Source organism: Ailuropoda melanoleuca, chromosome 6 (genome assembly GCF_002007445.2).
Source record: "Ailuropoda melanoleuca isolate Jingjing chromosome 6, ASM200744v2, whole genome shotgun sequence".
NCBI lineage: Eukaryota > Metazoa > Chordata > Mammalia > Carnivora > Ursidae > Ailuropoda > Ailuropoda melanoleuca.
In genome coordinates, this window is record NC_048223.1 from 36,831,628 (window position 1) to 36,851,144 (window position 19,517).

Sequence of the window (19,517 nt, forward strand, 5' to 3'; positions counted from 1 at the left end):
TCGAGGAGCTGGAGCCGAGAGACAGAGGGAGGGACTGGAGGTAATTCCAAGATCCTGGTTCGGGGGAGGGGAAAGGATGGGATTCCACACCTGCACCCAGCTGGAAGACCTAATTTTAGCTCTGCTTCCCCAGGACCCAGCACGCGAAACCCCCTCTCCTACTCTGACACCTCCTCGCTCCCATCTTCCCAGCAGGGCGGGCTGCCTCAGACCAGACATGGGCCCCGCAGAACCAGAGTAAGGGTGCTGTGGGGGAGAGCCCTGAGAACCCCAGCTTGCTGGAAGCAGTGCCCAGCACGCGGCTGTTATCCAAGACACAGGTCCCTGCTCTGCTCTACTCACAGCAGCTGGCCCCCAAGCACAGAACCTGGGCCTTGGCGGGAGACCAGCACACGTGACTTCCTGCCTCCTCTGAGCCACCTTCTCCACAACTGTCCTCACTGTCCTCATCTGGTCTCACTGGTCCCTGCTGGGGGACTGACTGACCCATCAGCCACACCCTAGTGCCCACATTTCCCGGGTCCCTCACATAGACAGTGCTCACATTGGGACTCAAGCAGGATCATCTCAACTTTTCTGACTTGCTGGTAACTCCAGAACAATTTTTTAAAGATCTTATTTATTCATTTGGGAGAGTGTGTGTGTGTGTGTGTGTGTGTGTGTACAAGCAGGGGAAGGGGCAGAGGGAGAGGGAAAAGCAGACTCCCCGCTGAGCAGGGAGCCTGACAGTGGACAGTGGGGCTCGATCCCAGGACCCCAAGATCATGACCTGAGCCGAAGGCAGACACTTAGCCGAATGAGCCACCCAGGCGTCCCAAACTCCAAAATCTTTTTTGAGCATGTACTATTTCTAGAACCCTCCAGAGGCCCCAGAAAGGAGCCTCTCCATCATTTGCCTGCTTCTTGTGAGTTAGCAGGGACTTGCAGGGCTAAGATGAGCATGACTGGCTGAATTACAAAGCAAATTAAAATAATTCCTACAGCCTTGTTGTAGGGCAGGGGAATGGAGGCCAAACGTTAGATTGAGAGCCAGAAAACCTGCTTCCTAAGTCATACATTCCTGGAGCTTGTCCCCTCACTTATGAAATGGGATGAAGAGTAGCTATTCGAATGGTGGACTGAATGAGCTCTGATGTGGAAGCACTCTGCAAGCTGCAAAGCAGTGATAGTCGAAAGGCTGGTAGCTGCACATGTGACGGTCTCAGGACTGGGGAAAGACAGAATTCCTTCCATCCGGTCCAGAGCCTAACACTGTATTAAGATCAGGCCCTGTCCTTCACCTTCTCAAGACACGATGACCTTCATCAGTCACTGTCTTGGTCAGTTCAAGCTGCTATAACAAAATACCACAGACTGGGTGGTTTATAAACAACAGAAATTTATTTCTCACAGTTCTGGAGGCTGACAAGTGCAAGATCAAGGTGCCGGCAGATTCAGCGTCTGATGAGAGCTCGCTTTCTGGTTGGGCCAATCATTCTGCGGTGTCCTCACACAACAGAGGGGCAAAGGAGCTCTCCATGGTCTCTTATAAAAAGGGCACTAATCCCATTCAGGAGGGCAGAGCTATTCCCCTGCCAAAGGCTCCAGCTCCTAATACCTTTGGGAGGGGGCTTAGATTTCAAGGTATGAGTTTTGGGGCAACACAAACATTGTCTTTGGCAGTCGCTGATAACAGGAATTCATAGTAACTGGCTACCATTTATTGAGGGCTTGCCCAGGTACATGTTAGCTTAGTCAATCCTCAAATGATCCCTCCAGTCGTCCTCCACCTGTTGCCAGATGAGGAACCTGATTTAGAAGGACGAATGAGGTCAGTTGCAGGAGGCTGCCCAGGCGGTAGGTAGGAAGATGGGACAGGGACCCACATGTGCCTCCATGCGTAGGGAGGTGTCCAAAGCGCTGGCCCAGCTGTACTGTGTGTACCCAGAGGCACAGCCGGCACTCTTACTGTCCCAGAGTGACTCACAAGCAAATGGTGACAGAGACTTATTTCTGCATTGCGCAGTCAATTCAGTGTTGTTTCCCTTTTTAAAAAGAACTGGAAAAGAATTGAACTTAGAAAATATCAGAGCACATTATTATCACATGAATCTTGGGTGAGTGTGTGAAGCAGGTTGCCATATAAAATGAATTTTTTACCAAAGGGATCTTCTGTGCCTCTCAGTCGATGTTTTTAACAGACACTTTGAAGCCTTGTTTACCCGATCTTGCAATCTCAAAGCTGGGAGGCAGAGTTAACATGTCAGATGGCCAAATCAGGAACATCAAGAATGGGAACTCATTTAAGATGGGTAGAAACTCTAATACCATGAAATCTTATCAGTAGGGAATACACATAACCCCACATTTGTGTTCCAAATATTGATTGTATGAGTGCATGATGGGAAAGTGACTTGACAGTAGACCACGTGAAAACGACCTGGAGCAGTTCGCTGGACCAAGTTCCACATAGACCAACAGTACAGTGAGAAGAGTGGAGTGCGCCTTTAAGGGAGCACTCAATTCAGCTCTGCTATCACCGCATCTGACGCTTTGCCCAGACGTGGCTGCCACACCACAAAGGCCACATAACACCATGATGGTGGCAGGTCTGAAATTCATGAACGCCTGAGCGTTAAGTGAGATGCTCTGATGTCTTTATGACCTTCCTATCTCTGAAGTACTATCAGCTGGGGGTGCCTGGGTGGTTCAGTTGTGAAGCGTCTGCCTTCGGCTCAGGGTGTGATCCCAGAGTCCTGGGGATCGAGCCCCGCATCGGGCTCCTCCACTGGAAGCCTGCTCCTTCCTCTCCCACTCCCCCTGCTTGTGTTCCCCCTCTCGCTGGCTGTCTCTATCACTGTCAAATAAATAAATAAAATCTTTAAAAGAATAAAAATAAAGGACTATCAGGTGAAAGCAGGTGCCAGCCAGCTCTGTGTAGCCTGGGATGGCCATTAGGGCCTGTAACTGATGAGTGAGTTGCAGGGCAAGTTTCAGCTTATTGTTATGAAGCTTGATAATAAAGGCAATTGGGTACCTGGGAGCACAAAGTGATGGAAGAAAATTCTCCTTTGACGTTCACGAGCTCAAAGCCCACCTTTCCAGAGGACTCTTGTCTAGGGAACATGTGTGTTGGTGGAAAGTGGTGGCAAAGTGGGGCGTGGTCTGGCTCATCAGAATCAGCAGTGTTGCTTGTTTAAAAAATACAGATTTCAGCCTCACATCTGACCTACTGAGTCAAAATCTTCAAGGGTGGGGTTGAAGAATCTCTGTATTTTTGAAGCCTACAAGGCAGGCTGTTTTAGATTAAGAGAGACTAGACATGACAACAAGATACAAGACACAAACCTTGGCTGAGACCTGGATATTCAAAAAAAAGTATAAGATTTTGGGGGAAATCTAGGCAAACTTTAAGACATTGTTCATTAGATGATACGGAGTTCTTGATAATTTTCGTAGATGAGGGAATGGTATTCTGAGATACAGGGAAAGGTCTTTATTCTTAGGTGATACATGTCAAAGTATTAAAGAATGAAGTGTCATGCCCGTAACTTTTTTTTTTTTAAACCAATGAATTACTTTTAAATGGTTCAAGAAAAAGAGAAAGCAAATGGGACAAAATACTGAGGGGAGAGGGCATTCTTAACTTTCCAACTCGTAAGGACATTTTTCAAAATAAAGTCGGGAAAAATTAAGCTAGCGAGGCCCCTGATGAGCCCAACGTGAGGCCCACTGGACAAGACAGCCCCGTTGTTCCATCTGGCCTGGGAGCCTGGAGCCCGAGGTCCGAAGCTGACTGCAGCTAGAGGCTCCGTGTGGACAGTGTCACAGCAGACGCGAGTCGTGCCGTGTGGCATTAGGCCACAGTGACCCCTACAGGTACTCTGTACTCGGGCCAACCAGACCCTAGGCCATAATGGCATGTCCAGGAACACTAAGAGAAGTCCATCCATCACATCCCCACTGCACACCCAAAATTACACACGGTCCACATCGAAGTCCGGTTCATGCACTTGGCTCACTCTAATGACCTATGGGTCAGTCCCTGGAAAAGCTGGACTGGAAAAGACAGCACTGGATCCCCTGATGGATCATCTCCATGAATGACATCCAGGAAGGCAGGCCGGAATGGGGGGGGGCATGGAGGCAGGCAGGAGCAAGAGTGCCACGCCAGATGTGAGGCACCCCCTGACTAGTTCCAGCAGAATGAACAGAAGGAAGGACCAAGGACAATGATGGAGTGTGCCCAGAAGACATAAGGGCACACAGGGGCAGCCGTGAAGGACTGAGCAGAACGGGCTGCTGATGTGAGTGACAATGACGTGCTGAGGCAGGGTCATTCCAAGAGTGGGGCTGCTCCAGGCTGAGCCCAGCCCTGAAGGGGTGCTCCTTCAAGATCACACTGTCTCTCTCCTCTGGGTCCTTCAGAGGCCTGAAGGAGGAGCAGAGGTTTTCAGTTGTTTGAAGGTCAAGGTGCAAGGCAGCAATGCTAGCCTGTATAACAGGCTGGCACACCTGTCCGACCTTTGCTGCATATGCCATTGGTCAAATGTTCTCAATCCAGAGACCAAAGAGCCTGGAGTCTCAAATAAACATGTCACTGGGGGTGGGGAGATCAGGGAATAACTCTCACCTACAGATAGGCTTCTGGCAGCAGAGCCCATGAAGATGGCTGCAGCCTTCCCCTTGGCCAAGATACTCCCTGAGCATCATTGGACAGAAGGCAGAGTCCCAGGCCCAGCCTGAGAATTAGGCTGGCTCCAAGGAAGGACCAACTGGAGGCTAACTGGCTCAGGTGGGTAACGAGTTTATCCGATCAGGGGACAGACCCGTGCTGGGGAGTGGCCTAGGGATCTCCTGCATCCAGAGTCCAAATAATCAGCAGTCCTACCGAGGCTGAAGTGATCTGATCCTGGGGAATATTCTAAGTTCTACCAAGTATTTACATTTCAGTTTGTTCTGGAGGAACTCTTACTGGAAGTGTTCAGACAAGTCAAGCATCACTCCTATAGACCAACACAACTTCTACATGTGAAAATGAAGACTGGGAGACTGCGTTTTTTATTATAAGCACGAATCTCTATTTTTCACAATGACCAGGTAGCACGTTTCACACTAAAGACCTAAGGCACTTCAATTACTGATCTAAGAATCAAGGTTCTCCACCATCTAGGTACAGGGGCAGAGGTGAGAAGAGCAAGGGAAGTCAGTCCAAGGCTAAAGAAAATTCAGGCCAGAATAGGGCATGGAGCCAGACGTGGGTGAAAGGAGATGGGGGCTCACCTCTAGAGACGCATGCCAAGCACCCAGGACTTCTCCCACAGAGCCGCCCCCTCGGGCTCTGGGAGAAACACCGCACCGGGAGGCCCCACCATCACCTTTCCAACAAGGAGAGAAAGTAACAGATTTTTTGGTCACAGTGACATTTTGGCTCTTTATCCCCGAGAAGGCCTGGCATAAGCTAACGGCAAACAGTGGGATAAAACAGACTGGTATTAATCAGGCTACTGTGTTCTGACCCCCCAACTTCTTTCCTTTTTATCCAAACAAAGGAGCAGAACAAGGTCAATCATTATCATCTTACCTTTATCTTAAAGCCTTGGCATTTCTGTTAGAAACAAACACACAAGACACCACAAAAACTGTTCTTGTAAAATACCACTTGGAAAGACGGCAGAGCTAGGATACGTTTATACAAGTTTTGGGGCCCTATTTTAAGGTATTTCACTGCCTATACTTATGGTGGCCCCTGAAAGGATTCCATGTAAACCCAAATCTAGAGATCTGGCTCAGAAAAACAGCCGGTTTCCCTTAGAGATAATCAGAATTGTCTTTGAGTCTTTGGCCCAAAGCACCACAAGCACCACCTGCCCTGTGCTCCCCAGGTAGGCAAGCAGGCCCAAGGGAAGAAAATCATGAGCTGGTGAATCTGTGGACACAGACCCTTCTTAGGTCCCTTAACCTCTGGAACAAACTGCTCACCTAGAAAGCAAAGAACACAGCAATCTGGCACTATCTGGTCACTGAAAGAACTGCATCCCTGGAGGCAAGTAAGGCCTCTGATAAAACCCACAAAGCAATGCCCTCTAGCTTTCCAACACCTGTGATTATTTCTTCCCAAAGAGCTAAAGAGGGTTCAAGTCAGAGGACTTGAGTCGACGGCAGACAAGAAACCAGACCCCTCTTAGCAAGCGGGGCCCAGAATCACCGATTCCCAGTGTATACATTTCTAAGTCAAAAGCCTGTGTCAGGATTATTCCAATCCACATCATTCTTTCTTCTCGGCCCCACATGCCTCCTGCCTCCTACCTCTGTGCGTTACTTCTTTGGAAAGGTGAACCCTGGACAAAATACTTAAGCTTCCTAAGGCTTAATGTCCTCGTGTGTAAAATGAGGACAGTGATATTCACCTGGGAGAGTCGCTGTACGATAATACATGTAAAGCATTGAGCTTCGTACACAGAACATACTAGGTGAGAGGAAAATGTCGCTGAGGGCTTCTTAGGACAGAAGTGGAGGACCAGCAGGTCTGTCAGAGAAGGAGCAAGAAACGAATACATAACCCAGTAATACGTGTGGACAGGATAGCACACAGAGGATATCGAAAAGCCACCTCCAAGACCAACTTGGGTCCTAGAGAAAGAAAACATACAACACTGGGCTCCAAGAAAGCTGAGCAGATACATCGAAGATAGTGCATGATTCAGGGGCACAAAAATAAAATGCCTTCAGGCACAAACATCCAGAGACAAAAACAGCATCCTCTGGTGGTGAGAGTCCTCTGTGAACGCAACATAAGCTCAGCTCAGCATCCAATCTGTAGGTCTTACAGTTCCCTTAATAATCAGTTCCCGTGTCAAATAAAAACCTGACAGAATTTCTTAGATCTTTCATCTTTTGGGAAGAAATTTAGTCCGAAATTTAGCATTTCATCATTTCTTTAAAGCAAAGCCACTAAAATACATTCGCCTGAAGAGGACACACCTGCTTCATTACAGATGTTGTCAACACATCTTCTGAGATAAAAACTAAGATGGCTTTCTCTCCAGGATTCCTGACTGCTCCTTAGCTTTGAGTTCTTCTAGCTTCTTCTTATAGCGGTTCATGAAGTAATCATCTGGTTCAATCCCTGCATTCTTCAAATTTTCCATGACCTTTTCCAGTCTGAGTACTGAACGGGCTCCCTCAATCTTTCTTGTGCTCAGGTACAGAGTGAATTCCTGGAAATCCAGAAGCTTACAGGTGTCCACAGAGCAGATATTCCTGATACCACTAGTTCTATCCAAATGAGGAAAAAACACCAGTCCTGATAACTTCTCCAGGTCCTGAAGGCTCACTTGGAATTCACTTAACTGGGGTTGGAAGCCAATGGCTTCATTGGGCACCACGAAGGCCCCCAGTGCCAGCGGTTCAGTAGACACTGGGCTTCTGCGAGCCAGGATCACCTTATAAAGGTGCGAGGGGACGGCCACATTGTCCTCACCAATCACCTAAAAACAAAGCAGCCATGTTAGCAATGCTAACTGATGCTAGCAGTCCCCAAATTTCCCCTGAAAAGATTTTCAACACATTTCTGCAAAGGTATTTATAAGCTACCCCATCAATGAATTTAAATTCAACTGCCAAAGGTAATAATAAACCAACATACAGGTTCACAGAGAAGATGAGCATCCAACAGGTAGATTCTGATCACATTCTTTAAAATAATGCCACCCCAAAGAGTAGACGTCACGTCCTCTGCTGTTTGTAGGGCAAAGGGCAAAAAAATGCCCTGGATTTTTAACAGGAAAGAAAAGCTATGATTTCTCTCTTCCTCACATAATCAGAACTTCTGGTGCTCTAAACATTCAAAGGTCAAAACTACCAGCCTGGTAACTCCCAGCTTGAGAAATAAAAATATGGCCTTAGTTTATCAAATTCACTAGGGAGCTAAACAAATAGCTCTCAGAAAAGTGGCCAGACATCCTACATTGGTATTACTAGCTCCAGTTTCACCTAGACTGTGGCTCATTTTTGAAATTAAATTAACTAAATGTAAATGCTGCTTGCTCTGAGTTTTGCACACTCTTGGGCCTATTACCAAACACAGAACTTCTGAATATGTCCTCAAACCAAACATTCTGGAAAGGTATCCACACAACAGAAAAGCCAAGCTCAGGCCGGCAAACAACCTGCTGGCCTGTGTAGGTCAGCTCTAATAATGAAATAACATTATTATGGAACCTTTTCAAATTTCCTTCCAATTGGCTTAAAAGCCGTATCTGTTTTCTGAAAAAGGAAAAATGAACATCCATTTCCTTAATGGTCTCCAATAAAATGATATAACCCAACTACAGTATGCATATGTACTACTACCCCTCCCGAGCTCTGCCTTGGTCCAAGTGGTTATTTGCTCCTGATCAAACCTGCCTGCTGCTGGAGGCCGTGCTGGGAGCCCAGAGAAGGCAGAGGGATGAGAGCTACAAGGATTCTTTCCTGCTTTTCCCCGGCTTCTACCTACATGGCACACAGCCTAAGAATGCCATGGCTATCTGCTGTCTGGCATGCATGGAGGTTCCACTGCCAAGACCAACTGCAGGGCTGCAGGGAAGCCCCATCTACAGAATTGATTTCTGTAACTATTATCTCTCAAGTTAGTGAAAGTGCCTGGTCAGGGCTTACTTGAGACTAAAGCTTATGGAAGTATACAATCTATAAGCACAAAACCCTATAGCCCTCCAACAAGTCATCTACGCAGCTGGGAAAATGAACTTATTCTTCAAGGCAAAAAACACTGAAAGTGAACTCTACGGAGATCCACAATTAGCCCACAGATCACCAACAGATGTTAATTCAACAATGCAACTCAGAGGGGCTGTGGCTGGCACTGCTGGAAACACAGAAAGGAGCAAGCTTTACAGTGAATACCCTAGTGTCTGTACTCAAGAAGCTTCCCACCTAGAGGAGGAGTCAACCCCCACTGCTTTCACAGAAGGCAGAATGCGGTCAGATGCCAATACAGAACACAAGACAGCACTAGGGAAGCGAAGGGACCAGAACTGAGGGCACAGCTGCAGCTGAGCCATAGTTCACAAGGGGACAGAAGTTTAAACGGGTGGTTCCAGGGTTAGCTGGAGAGCCAACAGTTAAGCAAATCCTTGATGCCACCTGGTGGACATCCTCCATCACTGCAGCACAGACTCAGACTCCAAGTATGAGGAGCCTTCTAGACCATTCACTTGTTTTCTCTCCTCATGGACTCTTTGCCTACAAATAAAAAATTTCAAGAATAACTAATTGATCATGCCCATCTGCTTTCAACCAGGGCTTCTAATCAGAGTCATTAAACTCCAGCCAAAAGTAAAGAAATTTGACATTTTAAGATTTATAAAAATAAATAATTTCTATTAGGTTTTCAAAAGCCCACACAATAGCTAGAGGACGTCCATTACTACTTTTAAGAATCCTCATGGGACACAAAAATTCCTACTAAGAACCACAAAGTAGGATTATTTCATCCATGACCTTCTCACAATATTTCAACAAGGAGGAGCAAAATACTATCCCTAAAAATAAAGAGAAAAATGAAAACGTAGCCACTATCTTCTCTTCTCTGATTCAGTCTGCTTTGTTCTTTTAGGAAGTAAACAACTGTAACCTGTTTAAAATACAAACCAGCAACATTCGGAAATTCAGAAAATCCACTGTTTTTTCCTTGAATTTAAGACTTAAAAAAATTCTAATTTTTGAGCTGCCTTCTTTGTAGACAACTCAACCTACTTAATAAAATTCTCCCAGTTCTGGGAAAATTAGAAGTCTTTCCTAAAATGTTTCTAGAAACTGCTAGGGACTAGAACCCTAGAAACCCGGTCAAGTCCAAGCTTTGCCAGGCTTTGCCACAAGCCTGCAAGTCATGTCCACGGACACCTTCTTTCTTCATTCATTAAATAGGTAATAACTACCTTCATGCTATCTCACAGAACAGTTATGAAGAAACAAAGACACCTTAGTTTAAAAAAGAAGTTTTAAAATCTGCAAGACCTATTCAAAAAACAATTTTTGTAGTAGATGTCACTCAAAGATAGAATGTAACTGCATTTGGTACAAAAGATGGTTCTGCTGAGGGACAGTGGGGAAACATGGGATCAAACAAGATTAGACCAGTTAAAAGTGGACAACAGGGTTTCAAGAGGAAGCAGGATGGACACAAATGACACCCTCAACAGAAGACTTGGGAGCTGAACATGAACCAAGTCTTCAGCATCAGTAAATCAGCAACAATCCTCGTCATAGTAGATGCAGATGTAAAAACACTCTACAGAGGAAATCCTCACCGCTATTAAATTACCAAAAGGCACAGAACTCTTGTCAAGATTGTCACAAAAACTGGAAATCAACTGGGTGTAAATAGTAAACACAATATATAGAAGAGCCATAAAGCTGGCACTCACTCACCACCGAAAGTTAGTTTTTGTACCTGCTGTCCTGAGGTATCCTTCCGTCCAAGAGACAGAAATGACAATTTGCTCTCCCCCGCCCCAGCTCCACACACACAGAACTGGGCCTTCGTGGTGACTCGGTGCCAGAAGAGCCTGGCAACAATGATATTCAGGCTAGGTCTGCCATTTGTCAGGTCATATACATATAGCAACTGTGACGTAAATAAAATTAAGCAGCAGCACCAGGAAAATATATGTACCTGCTAGAATCAGAAGAATATATTTGGTCACACTACCCGGGTAAGACAAAAAAAAATCCAAAAATAAAATTGTCGGACACATCAAGAGACCAATCCCTTAAAAAGTCAAGCCAATCAAGTGAAAGAAACCATGACAGTGTGATAAATAGGGACTCCATACCTGAGAAGACAGAGGAACAAGGGGAAAAGGGAGTCAGAACATGTGGGAAACTCAACAGGCAGGTGGCCAGCCCTTGCGTTGCATGTCAGGCCTCTAGGGGAGCTGTGCAGCAGCCAAGACCCAGGGAGACTGGGATGCTCACACTGGGCGCCTGCTCTGGGTAAGGAGCCTAGAGCCTGACTGCCAAGTCGCAGCACAACAAGCACCACCTCCCCAGACTGTCGATTCTACCTGGAGATGTATGGTGGGAGTAAGGAGACACTCAGCCAGTAAAATCATTACTTTTCCAATTAAAACAGATATGGAAATGAACAAAAGCTCTGCCTAAAGAGAAAACAGGAGACTTAAAAAAAAAAAAAAATTACTCCCAGATCACTTCAGGTGATGCCTCAAGATTCCTGGAGGCATGTTTTTAATTTCCTCCCCCTCTAGGAACTAGTTCGGAATTAGCTGGGAAAGTAATGCTGTAGAATGAAAACACACAGACTGTTAAGTACTTCTAACATTACCACCACCACCACCACTGAGTTGAAAAATTTGAAGCTCACTTTCTTGTCAGGTCAATTATAATGTTCAGGCCAGAATCTTCAGGTATGTTTCAGTTGTCTGGAATCAATCTCTTCTTGAAACAGGCACATCAGAGAAAGCACATGGATGACCTCAGCTATAATAAAGGGGGTGATTCTGATTAGAGCTGTCAGATGACTCACTTCTGATAAAATCACTGCTACTAATCTTCCCCTGGGCTCACATTCACTCAAGTCCTATGATGCTGTGATCCTTTCCTGCATATTCTAACAGACATTTCTCCCTAGCTATAAGGGATCCTCCTCTTGGCCCATTTTCTGTTCTTATTTTTGCATGCTGGCAGATATTACTTGCAACTGCTCTCCATCCTCACTATCTTCTACCTCCTGGCCTTAAGCTACTGCATGGGAGGAGCACACCAACCCCTTTACCGTAGACTTTTGAGAGTTCGAAGAACAATGCTATAGATTGACTGGCGGTTCTCACACAAGTAGACAGACCCATGTTTGGATCTCCCCTTTGACCATGACTAGCTACATGACTTGGACTTGACCCCTTTAAACCTCAATTTCCTTGCCTCTAAAAGAAGATAACCACTAATTCCTTGTAAGAACTGCTTGTGAAAACTGAATGAGACGGCATGTCTAAAACTGCTTATATATCAGATGGTGGATACAGCCCTCAATTAACACCAGTTCATTTGCTTCACCTTCTCCACAGTACGCACATACATGTTTCATTGCCCAGAAAGAAAACTAAATAAACACCCTTGTTTTTATTAGCTATATTCTCCTAAAATCAGGTTCAGAATATAGTTGTAAACAAGCAATAAATATTATGGCTAGATCTGAGTAAACAAAACACTTCCCAGGCATTCTGAATTGCCATACATAATTGCAAGACATTCCCTTGAAAACAGGAATTCACGATTCAAATACTTATTCCTTGAGAGGAACAGAATGGTCTCTAGAGCTGGGCAATGCTGTGTCCCCTTTCTCAGCATCACTAAAGGACATGGTTTCATTCACAACTGTTTTATTATGAATTGCTAGAGAACAGCCTGAATGTTTCTGAGCTGGACATTTAAGGTTTCGGCCACCCAGCCCCAACCTTTCCTTTTATTTTTGTCTCCCTCCCTATATGGGGCTCTAACCCAACTGTCTGAGGAACTTACTGTTTTTCAGCACATATCCTACCTTTTCCTATCTCTTCCCCCTGCTGGCTTCGCCTCCTGTGTCTGTTTTCCTTAACCAAATTTTCCCAAGTTTACGTGTATGTATATGTGTGTACATATATGTATAAAATATTTGGCCCAACTAAATTCTTGGAATGGCAAGCTGAAACAGTTTTTCCAATTTAATTTACCAAAGCATCATATTTTGCTTTCATGCTAACACTACAGATTTTTAACTTAAAAATTCCACCTGAAATCATTTGATCTGAAAAAATAATGTCACATCTAGCAAAAGCTGCATTACTACAGAGAAGCTCTTAGTGAAAAATAAAAATATAAAAAGTAAATCACTTTGATACAATTCTAAAAAAAAAAATAAAAAACAATATCCCTCTCCAGGGAGATACATTCCTATCAACATTCAGCTCTGCATACACACACACATAACACACGCACACAGGTAAGTGCTTTCTTTATGACCAGGGTCTATAAATCTCAAAAAAAAACCCCACAAAGGAACAATGAAGATGGAGAAAAAAGGCCTTCCCAATGGTGAGCCACTAAAGGCAATAGAATTTGTATACTATGTTCTTTGGGGCTCTCTCCATCCACTCTAAAAGGCTAAAAATAAATGTGGTGAACACACATGACAAGCCAACAGCAGACCGAGCACTCAAGAATCAACTCGTCATCCAGATCCTGGTTTCTAAATACCAAACCCCATTAAAAGAAACCAGGGCTCCTTGGAGAAATGGCTGATGCCAGAGTCTGGCCAAGATGAGCCTGGAATATCACGTTACGCCAGAAAGCAGAAGCGCTAAGAACACAATGAGGATGTGTCAAAGCACACGGGAGACAGCCTGAAGGGGCTCCCACTGGCCAAACTGAAGACACTCTGAGCGTCAAAATGAATACACAGCAGATTGGTTAAAATTAACTGACTAAAACAAGAATCCATCAGTTCATATTGATATAATAAGAAGAAGGAAAAGCTCTTTCTTATAGTAGAATGTCAATTACTAAAAGCAGAGGAAATAAGAATTAGAAAATCATTACTCGGCAACGATCATAGTAATAACTGATTCAGGGCAGAATCTTCAGTGACTGCTAAAACTAGCAGGCGACAATCTGAAGAGGAAAAGGGGAAATGATAACTTAGCAGTGAAGAAATCTCGAGGACACCACCTTTATCAAGTGATCTAAGTTAATACCACCAGTAACAGGACAACCTGACAGCCTATGCATGCCGATGGCATGCACCGAGGGGCACACAAGCTCACCTCTGGGGTGTTCTGCCAGAAACATAACTGAATCTAATCAGAGGAAACAAGAGACAAACCCAATTTGAAGAACATACTACAAAACACCTGGCCTATATTCATCAACACTGTCAACATCATTAAAGACAAAAAGGCGGAGACTGTGATTAAAGAAGACTAAAGAGACATGACAGCTAAATGCAATGCATGATTCTGGACTTCATTCCAAATGTGGGGGGAAAAAACTGCATGTAGAACATCCCTGGAGCAACTGGCAAAATGTGAATATGGGCTGTACTCCGGATAATATTCTTATATGCTGAATTTCATGAACTTGACAACTATATGGTGGTTATGTGAGAGAATGGAGTATTTAGGAGGGGAAAGGGACAAGATATCTACAATGAACGCTGGAATGGTTGAGAAAGTACTGAGAACGAGGTGTCTGCCTAGAGAAGGGGGGCAAGCACTGCAGAACGCTAACAACCAATCCACTCTAGGTGAAACATGTTAGGGGGTTCTTTATTCTTACAAACTTTCTACAAATTTGAAATTATTTCAAAGTAAAATGTTAAAAAGTATCAACTCGCTTTGCCAAGGATGTGGAAAAAACTAACGAATAAAGATTCGTTACTAAAGGAGGTTTCCAGTTCAGGATGGCAAACTGGGCCCAGGCTTCTTTTTTTTTTTTTTTTTTTAAACATTTTATTTATTTATTCGACAGAGATAGAGACAGCCAGTGAGAGAGGGAACACAAGCAGGGAGAGTGGGAGAGGAAGAAGCAGGCTCATAGCGGAGGAGCCTGACGTGGGGCTCGATCCCATAACGCCGGGATCACGCCCTGAGCCGAAGGCAGAAGCTTAACCGCTGTGCCACCCAGGCGCCCCTGGGCCCAGGCTTCTGCTCCTCTCTCCCCCCAATTTAAAAAATAACATATATACACAAAAGGGCAGCAAATAGGTCTGACACAGAATCGACTCATTAAGTGCAGAGAATGGCAGAGACAAGCATTAGTGGACTAAGAAGTGCCACGAATTTCTGGAAGATGGAGGAGCTGACACGTTAGATAATCTAACAAAGAGGAAGGAGTCAAAGCGTGGATTTTCACAGCCCCTTACACTGTGCTCCAGTAAATAAAGGGTGTCAAAATCAAGGTGTGAGATTGACTAATCCATCTACAGAATTATTGTGCAACCAACAAAAGCAGCAGGCCATTGTCTTGCCTCCAGGATGAAGCTAGAAAAATATTCTCTAGAGGGATGATTCTCAAACCTTACAGTGTAGGTAAAATTGCCCAGGAGAGTCGGTCACACCTGCAGATTCCTAAGTCCCACTGCCAGGGTTTTAGGACATTTTCAGACAAGCAAGTTTACCATCCAATGATTCTTCCAGAAAGAATCTGAGGATGTACTCCAACCAAACAAAACAAACAAGGAATCCAAGAAGGGGGAAGGGGAGCCCAAAATAAAAGGGACCTAAGCCAGGAGTGTACTGAAAAAGAAAGACAGATGCGTAGCTGACTTAAAACCACAACAGCTTACGGAGGTTGCCAATGGTCAGTTCATTATTCCCTCAACATTCCACTCATCGTTCCCTCCTTGAAACACTTTTGTCACTTGGCTTCTGGGACACCGCTCTCTCCAGATTTTTCTCCCCCTCAAAAATTGTTCCTTTTGTCTCCTTTGCTGGATCCGCCTCTTCTTAACCTCCAAATGTCTGAGGCCCCCAGGGTTCAGACCACGGATCTGCTCTCTCCAGTCTATGCTCACTTACATGATCCAGTCATAGCTTTAAATACCACCTGGTGTGCTGACCACTCCCTTACATGATCCAGTCATAGCTTTAAATACCACCTGGTGTGCTGACCACTCCCAAGCAGATGGCCACTTCAACCTCTCCTCTCTGACAACCAAACTCACACCCTGCCCTGGACATCAAATAATCTCCCATTCCCATAGCCAAAAGCACCCGATTTCCAGCCTCCACACCTGCTCCTCTCTTGTCTTCATGATCTCACACTGGAAACCAAGTGTTATCCTCCTTCCCTCTTAGTCTACAACTTACCCCATTACAAAGTACCATCAGTTCTACTGCAAGGCACATCCTAAATCAGACCATTCTGCACCATTTCTACCACCACCCCCCTAGTCAAGCCACTATTACTTTCTCATTTAGACTACTCCATCAGCCTCTTAAGTGGTCCAGCTATTCTTCTACTCCTCATATAGAGCAGCCAGACTGGGCTTTACAAATCTAAACCAGATTGTACCACTATCCTCATCAAACAGCATTGCGGCTCCCTGAATACGATCTGGACTTCTCCCCATTGCCTCCCTCTAACTGTCCTCCTTCTCTTTGGTGGTGCTCTCTCTGCTCCTGTCACACTGGCATTCTTGTGGCTCCTTGAATACACCAAGCTGATCCTACCCCCGTGTCTTTGCACCTGCTGGAAAACTCCTCATAGAGGTTACTCCCTCACTTCACGTAAGTTTCTGCTCAGTCTCACTTCCCCTTAGCAGCCTATCCTGCCTTTCTTTTCCACCCACCCCTCCCGTTTTCTTTTTCTAATAAGGCGTTTTGTTTATTGTGCATCTCCTCCACTATAACCTGAGCTCCATATAACATACAGCCTTGTTTACTGTTATCAGAAATGCCTAGAACAGTGCCAGGTACACAGGAGGAGCTTAATAAATATTTGCTGAATAAAAAGAAGGAAAGAAGGGAGGGTGGAAAAGAAGAAGGGATGGAAGGGAGGAAACAAACGATTCATATTAGAACAGAAGTCAGAGGGCTCCAAGAATGATGTGTTCAAGAAGAAACCGATTTACCTTTTTAAAAAATAGTATGATAGTAAGGTTAAATGGTCTGAAATAGAAAGTGAAAGCATATTACTACATTTTTTAAAGTTGCAATTATAATACCCTGCTGTCTTTACTTTCCACTTCTCCGATTTTTGTTGTTTGTGTTAACATTTATTTCTCCAGTGGCGCAGACCTAATACAGGATTGTATCCACTGCTTTACAGATCCAGACGTTCTACTGAAGCACTCTTAATACTATACATACTGCTTTTATATTTTCAACAGAGTCAGGATTATAAAACTCAGAGACCAACAAGGGCTAGACAGGAAATATAAGTGGCTAAAATGGGCCAGGTGAAGACTATGATGAATGGAAGAACACCGGCTCCACCGAAGGTGAAAGCTGCTACTCTCCGCTAGTGTGAACAAAGGCAAATCATCTACGGGTTGGATGTGCCACAGGAGGCCTCCGTCTTAGGTATCTGCTACAGGGAAAGCTCCGACCAAACTGTAGCTAGCAAACACATATGTCAATGGTATAAACCTCGACAGTACACACGTGACAGATCAAGAAGTAAAGGTTTAAGTATATTATATAAAGTTTATGACATAAAGTTTACCAATAGGAGAACAAAAACTAATGTGAATGACAGATAATGGAACAATGTGTGAAGTGAACTAAAGAAATTTCATGTGAAAGCATAACAGAGACTGTTTAAAATGGGCAAATCAGGGGCGCCTGGGTGGCACAGCGGTTAAGCGTCTGCCTTCGGCTCAGGGCGTGATCCCGGCGTTGTGGGATCGAGCCCCACATCAGGCTCCTCTGCTATGAGCCTGCTTCTTCCTCTCCCACTCCCCCTTTGTGTTCCCTCTCTCACTGGCTGTCTCTATCTCTGTCAAATAAATAAATAAAATCTTTAAAAAAAAAAAAAAATGGGCAAATCAAAATTAAGAAATACAGTTTAGCACCCATTATTCTCAACAGAGAGATAACCAAGCAGAAGAACTAGGAAACTGGACAATGGGACTGGGACCAGGAGCTGACTATCCCTCTCATACCTTATACTATTTGAATTTCATTACGATGTCATATACTTTAAGGTTTAACATTTTCATTACTACGCACATAGAGTTCCATAACAAAAAAATTTTTAAAGTTTAAATTCAGGGCTCATTAAAAGACTGGCAATTAGGGAGCATGGGTGGCTCAGTCAGTTAAACGTCTGCCTTCGGCCCAGGTCATGATCCCAGAATTCTGGGATCAAGTCCCCTGCTTCTCCCTCTCCCATTGCCCCTCCCTGTTTCTCGTGCACAGGCTTTCTTGCTCTCTCAAATAAAATCTTAAAAAAAAAAAAAAAAGACTGGCAATTAAAGGGGCACCTGGGCGGCTCAGTCAGTTAAGCATCCAACTCTTGGTTTCAGCTCATGATCTCAGGGTCCCGAGATCAAGACCCGTATGGGGCTCTATGCTCAGTGCAGAGTCTGCTTATCCCTCTACCTCTGCTCCCCCCCCTGCTCACATGCTCTCTCTTTCTCAAATAAATAAAATCTTTAAAAAAAAAATAAAAAGACTGGCAATTATGGCTTCAATGCCATGGTGGGGGGGAAGAAAAGCATCAAGATTAAGCTATGTTTAATATACGTATCTAGCTTAACTTTTTTTTTAAGATTTTATTTTATTTTTTTATTTTTTTTGAAGATTTTATGTATTTATTTGACAGAGAGAGACATAGCCAGCGAGAGAGGGAACACAGGCAGAGGGAGTGGGAGGGGAAGACGCAGGCTCCCAGAAGAGGAGCCTGATGTGGGGCTCGATCCCAGAACGCCAGGATCACGCCCTGAGCCAAAGGCAGATGCTTAATGGCTGAGCCACCCAAGCGCTCCTTAAGATTTTTATTTATTTATTTGACAGAGAGAGAGTACAAGCAGGGGGAACTGCAGGTAGAGGGAGAGAGAGAAGCAGACTCCACACTGAGCAGGGAGCCTGATGTGGGGCTCAATCCTAGGACCCTGATATCATGACCTGAGCCGAAGGCAGATGCTTAACCGACTGAGCCACCCAGGCACGCCTAACTTCACAACTTCTAACATAATATTGAATTAATAAAGAATAGATTCAAAGGCTTTAAAATTAATAGAAAGGCATCTGTTCTCTAAGGTTCTGTGGCAGAGAAAGGGGAAAAAAAAAAAAAGAATCTAAGAAACTCTTCCTTCCTAAAAACTTTACTAATTTCAGTACCCTGCCCCATGCTTTGATAAAAGAACACATGTCAAATTAATAACCTAGTGTGCCTGGGTGGCTCAGTCACTTAAGCATTTGCCTTCAGCCCAGGTCATGATCTCCAGGTCCTGGGATGGAGCCCCATGTCAAGATCCCTGCTCAACGGGGAGTCTGCTTCTCTCTCTCTCTCTCTGCCCCTCCTCCCTGCTCATTCTCATTCTCTAATAAATAAATAAAAGCTTTAAAAAAAATAACCTTTTATAATTTAGTCCAAATGCACTGTATCATTCAGATATTATTTGAAATTCTCGATATGACTATGGACATGTCCTGATTTCAGTACAAATGAAGTTTCCTTTTCTGTTCTTTTGGTATTACTCATTTCTGATGCTTTTGAGAATGAGAAAAGCAAAAATGTATACTTTCTCTGTCACGATTTCTGGACTCCAGACAGACTGACACCAACAGAAATGGAGGCAGAGAAAGTCACTGGAGGCCTCTGTTACACTGGAGGTGGTCCGAGCTTCAGCAAAATCTGAGTAGAAATTATTAAGAAAGAGAATGCATAACAGTTGTTGACTCAAAGAAATCAGGACAGATGACTTGCGGATGTGAAATCCAGGAAAGAAAGGGAGAAAGTAATCGAGAGTGTAGTTTAAGGCATGTCATTTACGATTAATTCTGTATACATTCCTCCTTCCATATGACAGGCACTGG

At 44.5% G+C, this 19,517-nt stretch overlaps 1 protein-coding gene across 5 annotated transcripts in view; it reads right to left on the reverse strand.

Moving 5' to 3' along the window:
• Window positions 1-1,361: 1,361 nt before the first annotated feature.
• EXOG (exo/endonuclease G) overlaps window positions 1,362-19,517 on the reverse strand; it is a 31,150-nt gene continuing 12,994 nt past the window's right edge. For all 5 annotated transcript variants that reach the window (XM_034662231.1, XM_019794536.2, XM_034662230.1 and 2 more), the window contains one exon: window positions 1,362-7,469. In XM_034662231.1, coding sequence (XP_034518122.1) covers window positions 7,008-7,469 — 462 coding nt within the window. In that variant the 3' untranslated portion in view covers window positions 1,362-7,007. The remainder of the gene's footprint in view (window positions 7,470-19,517) is intronic.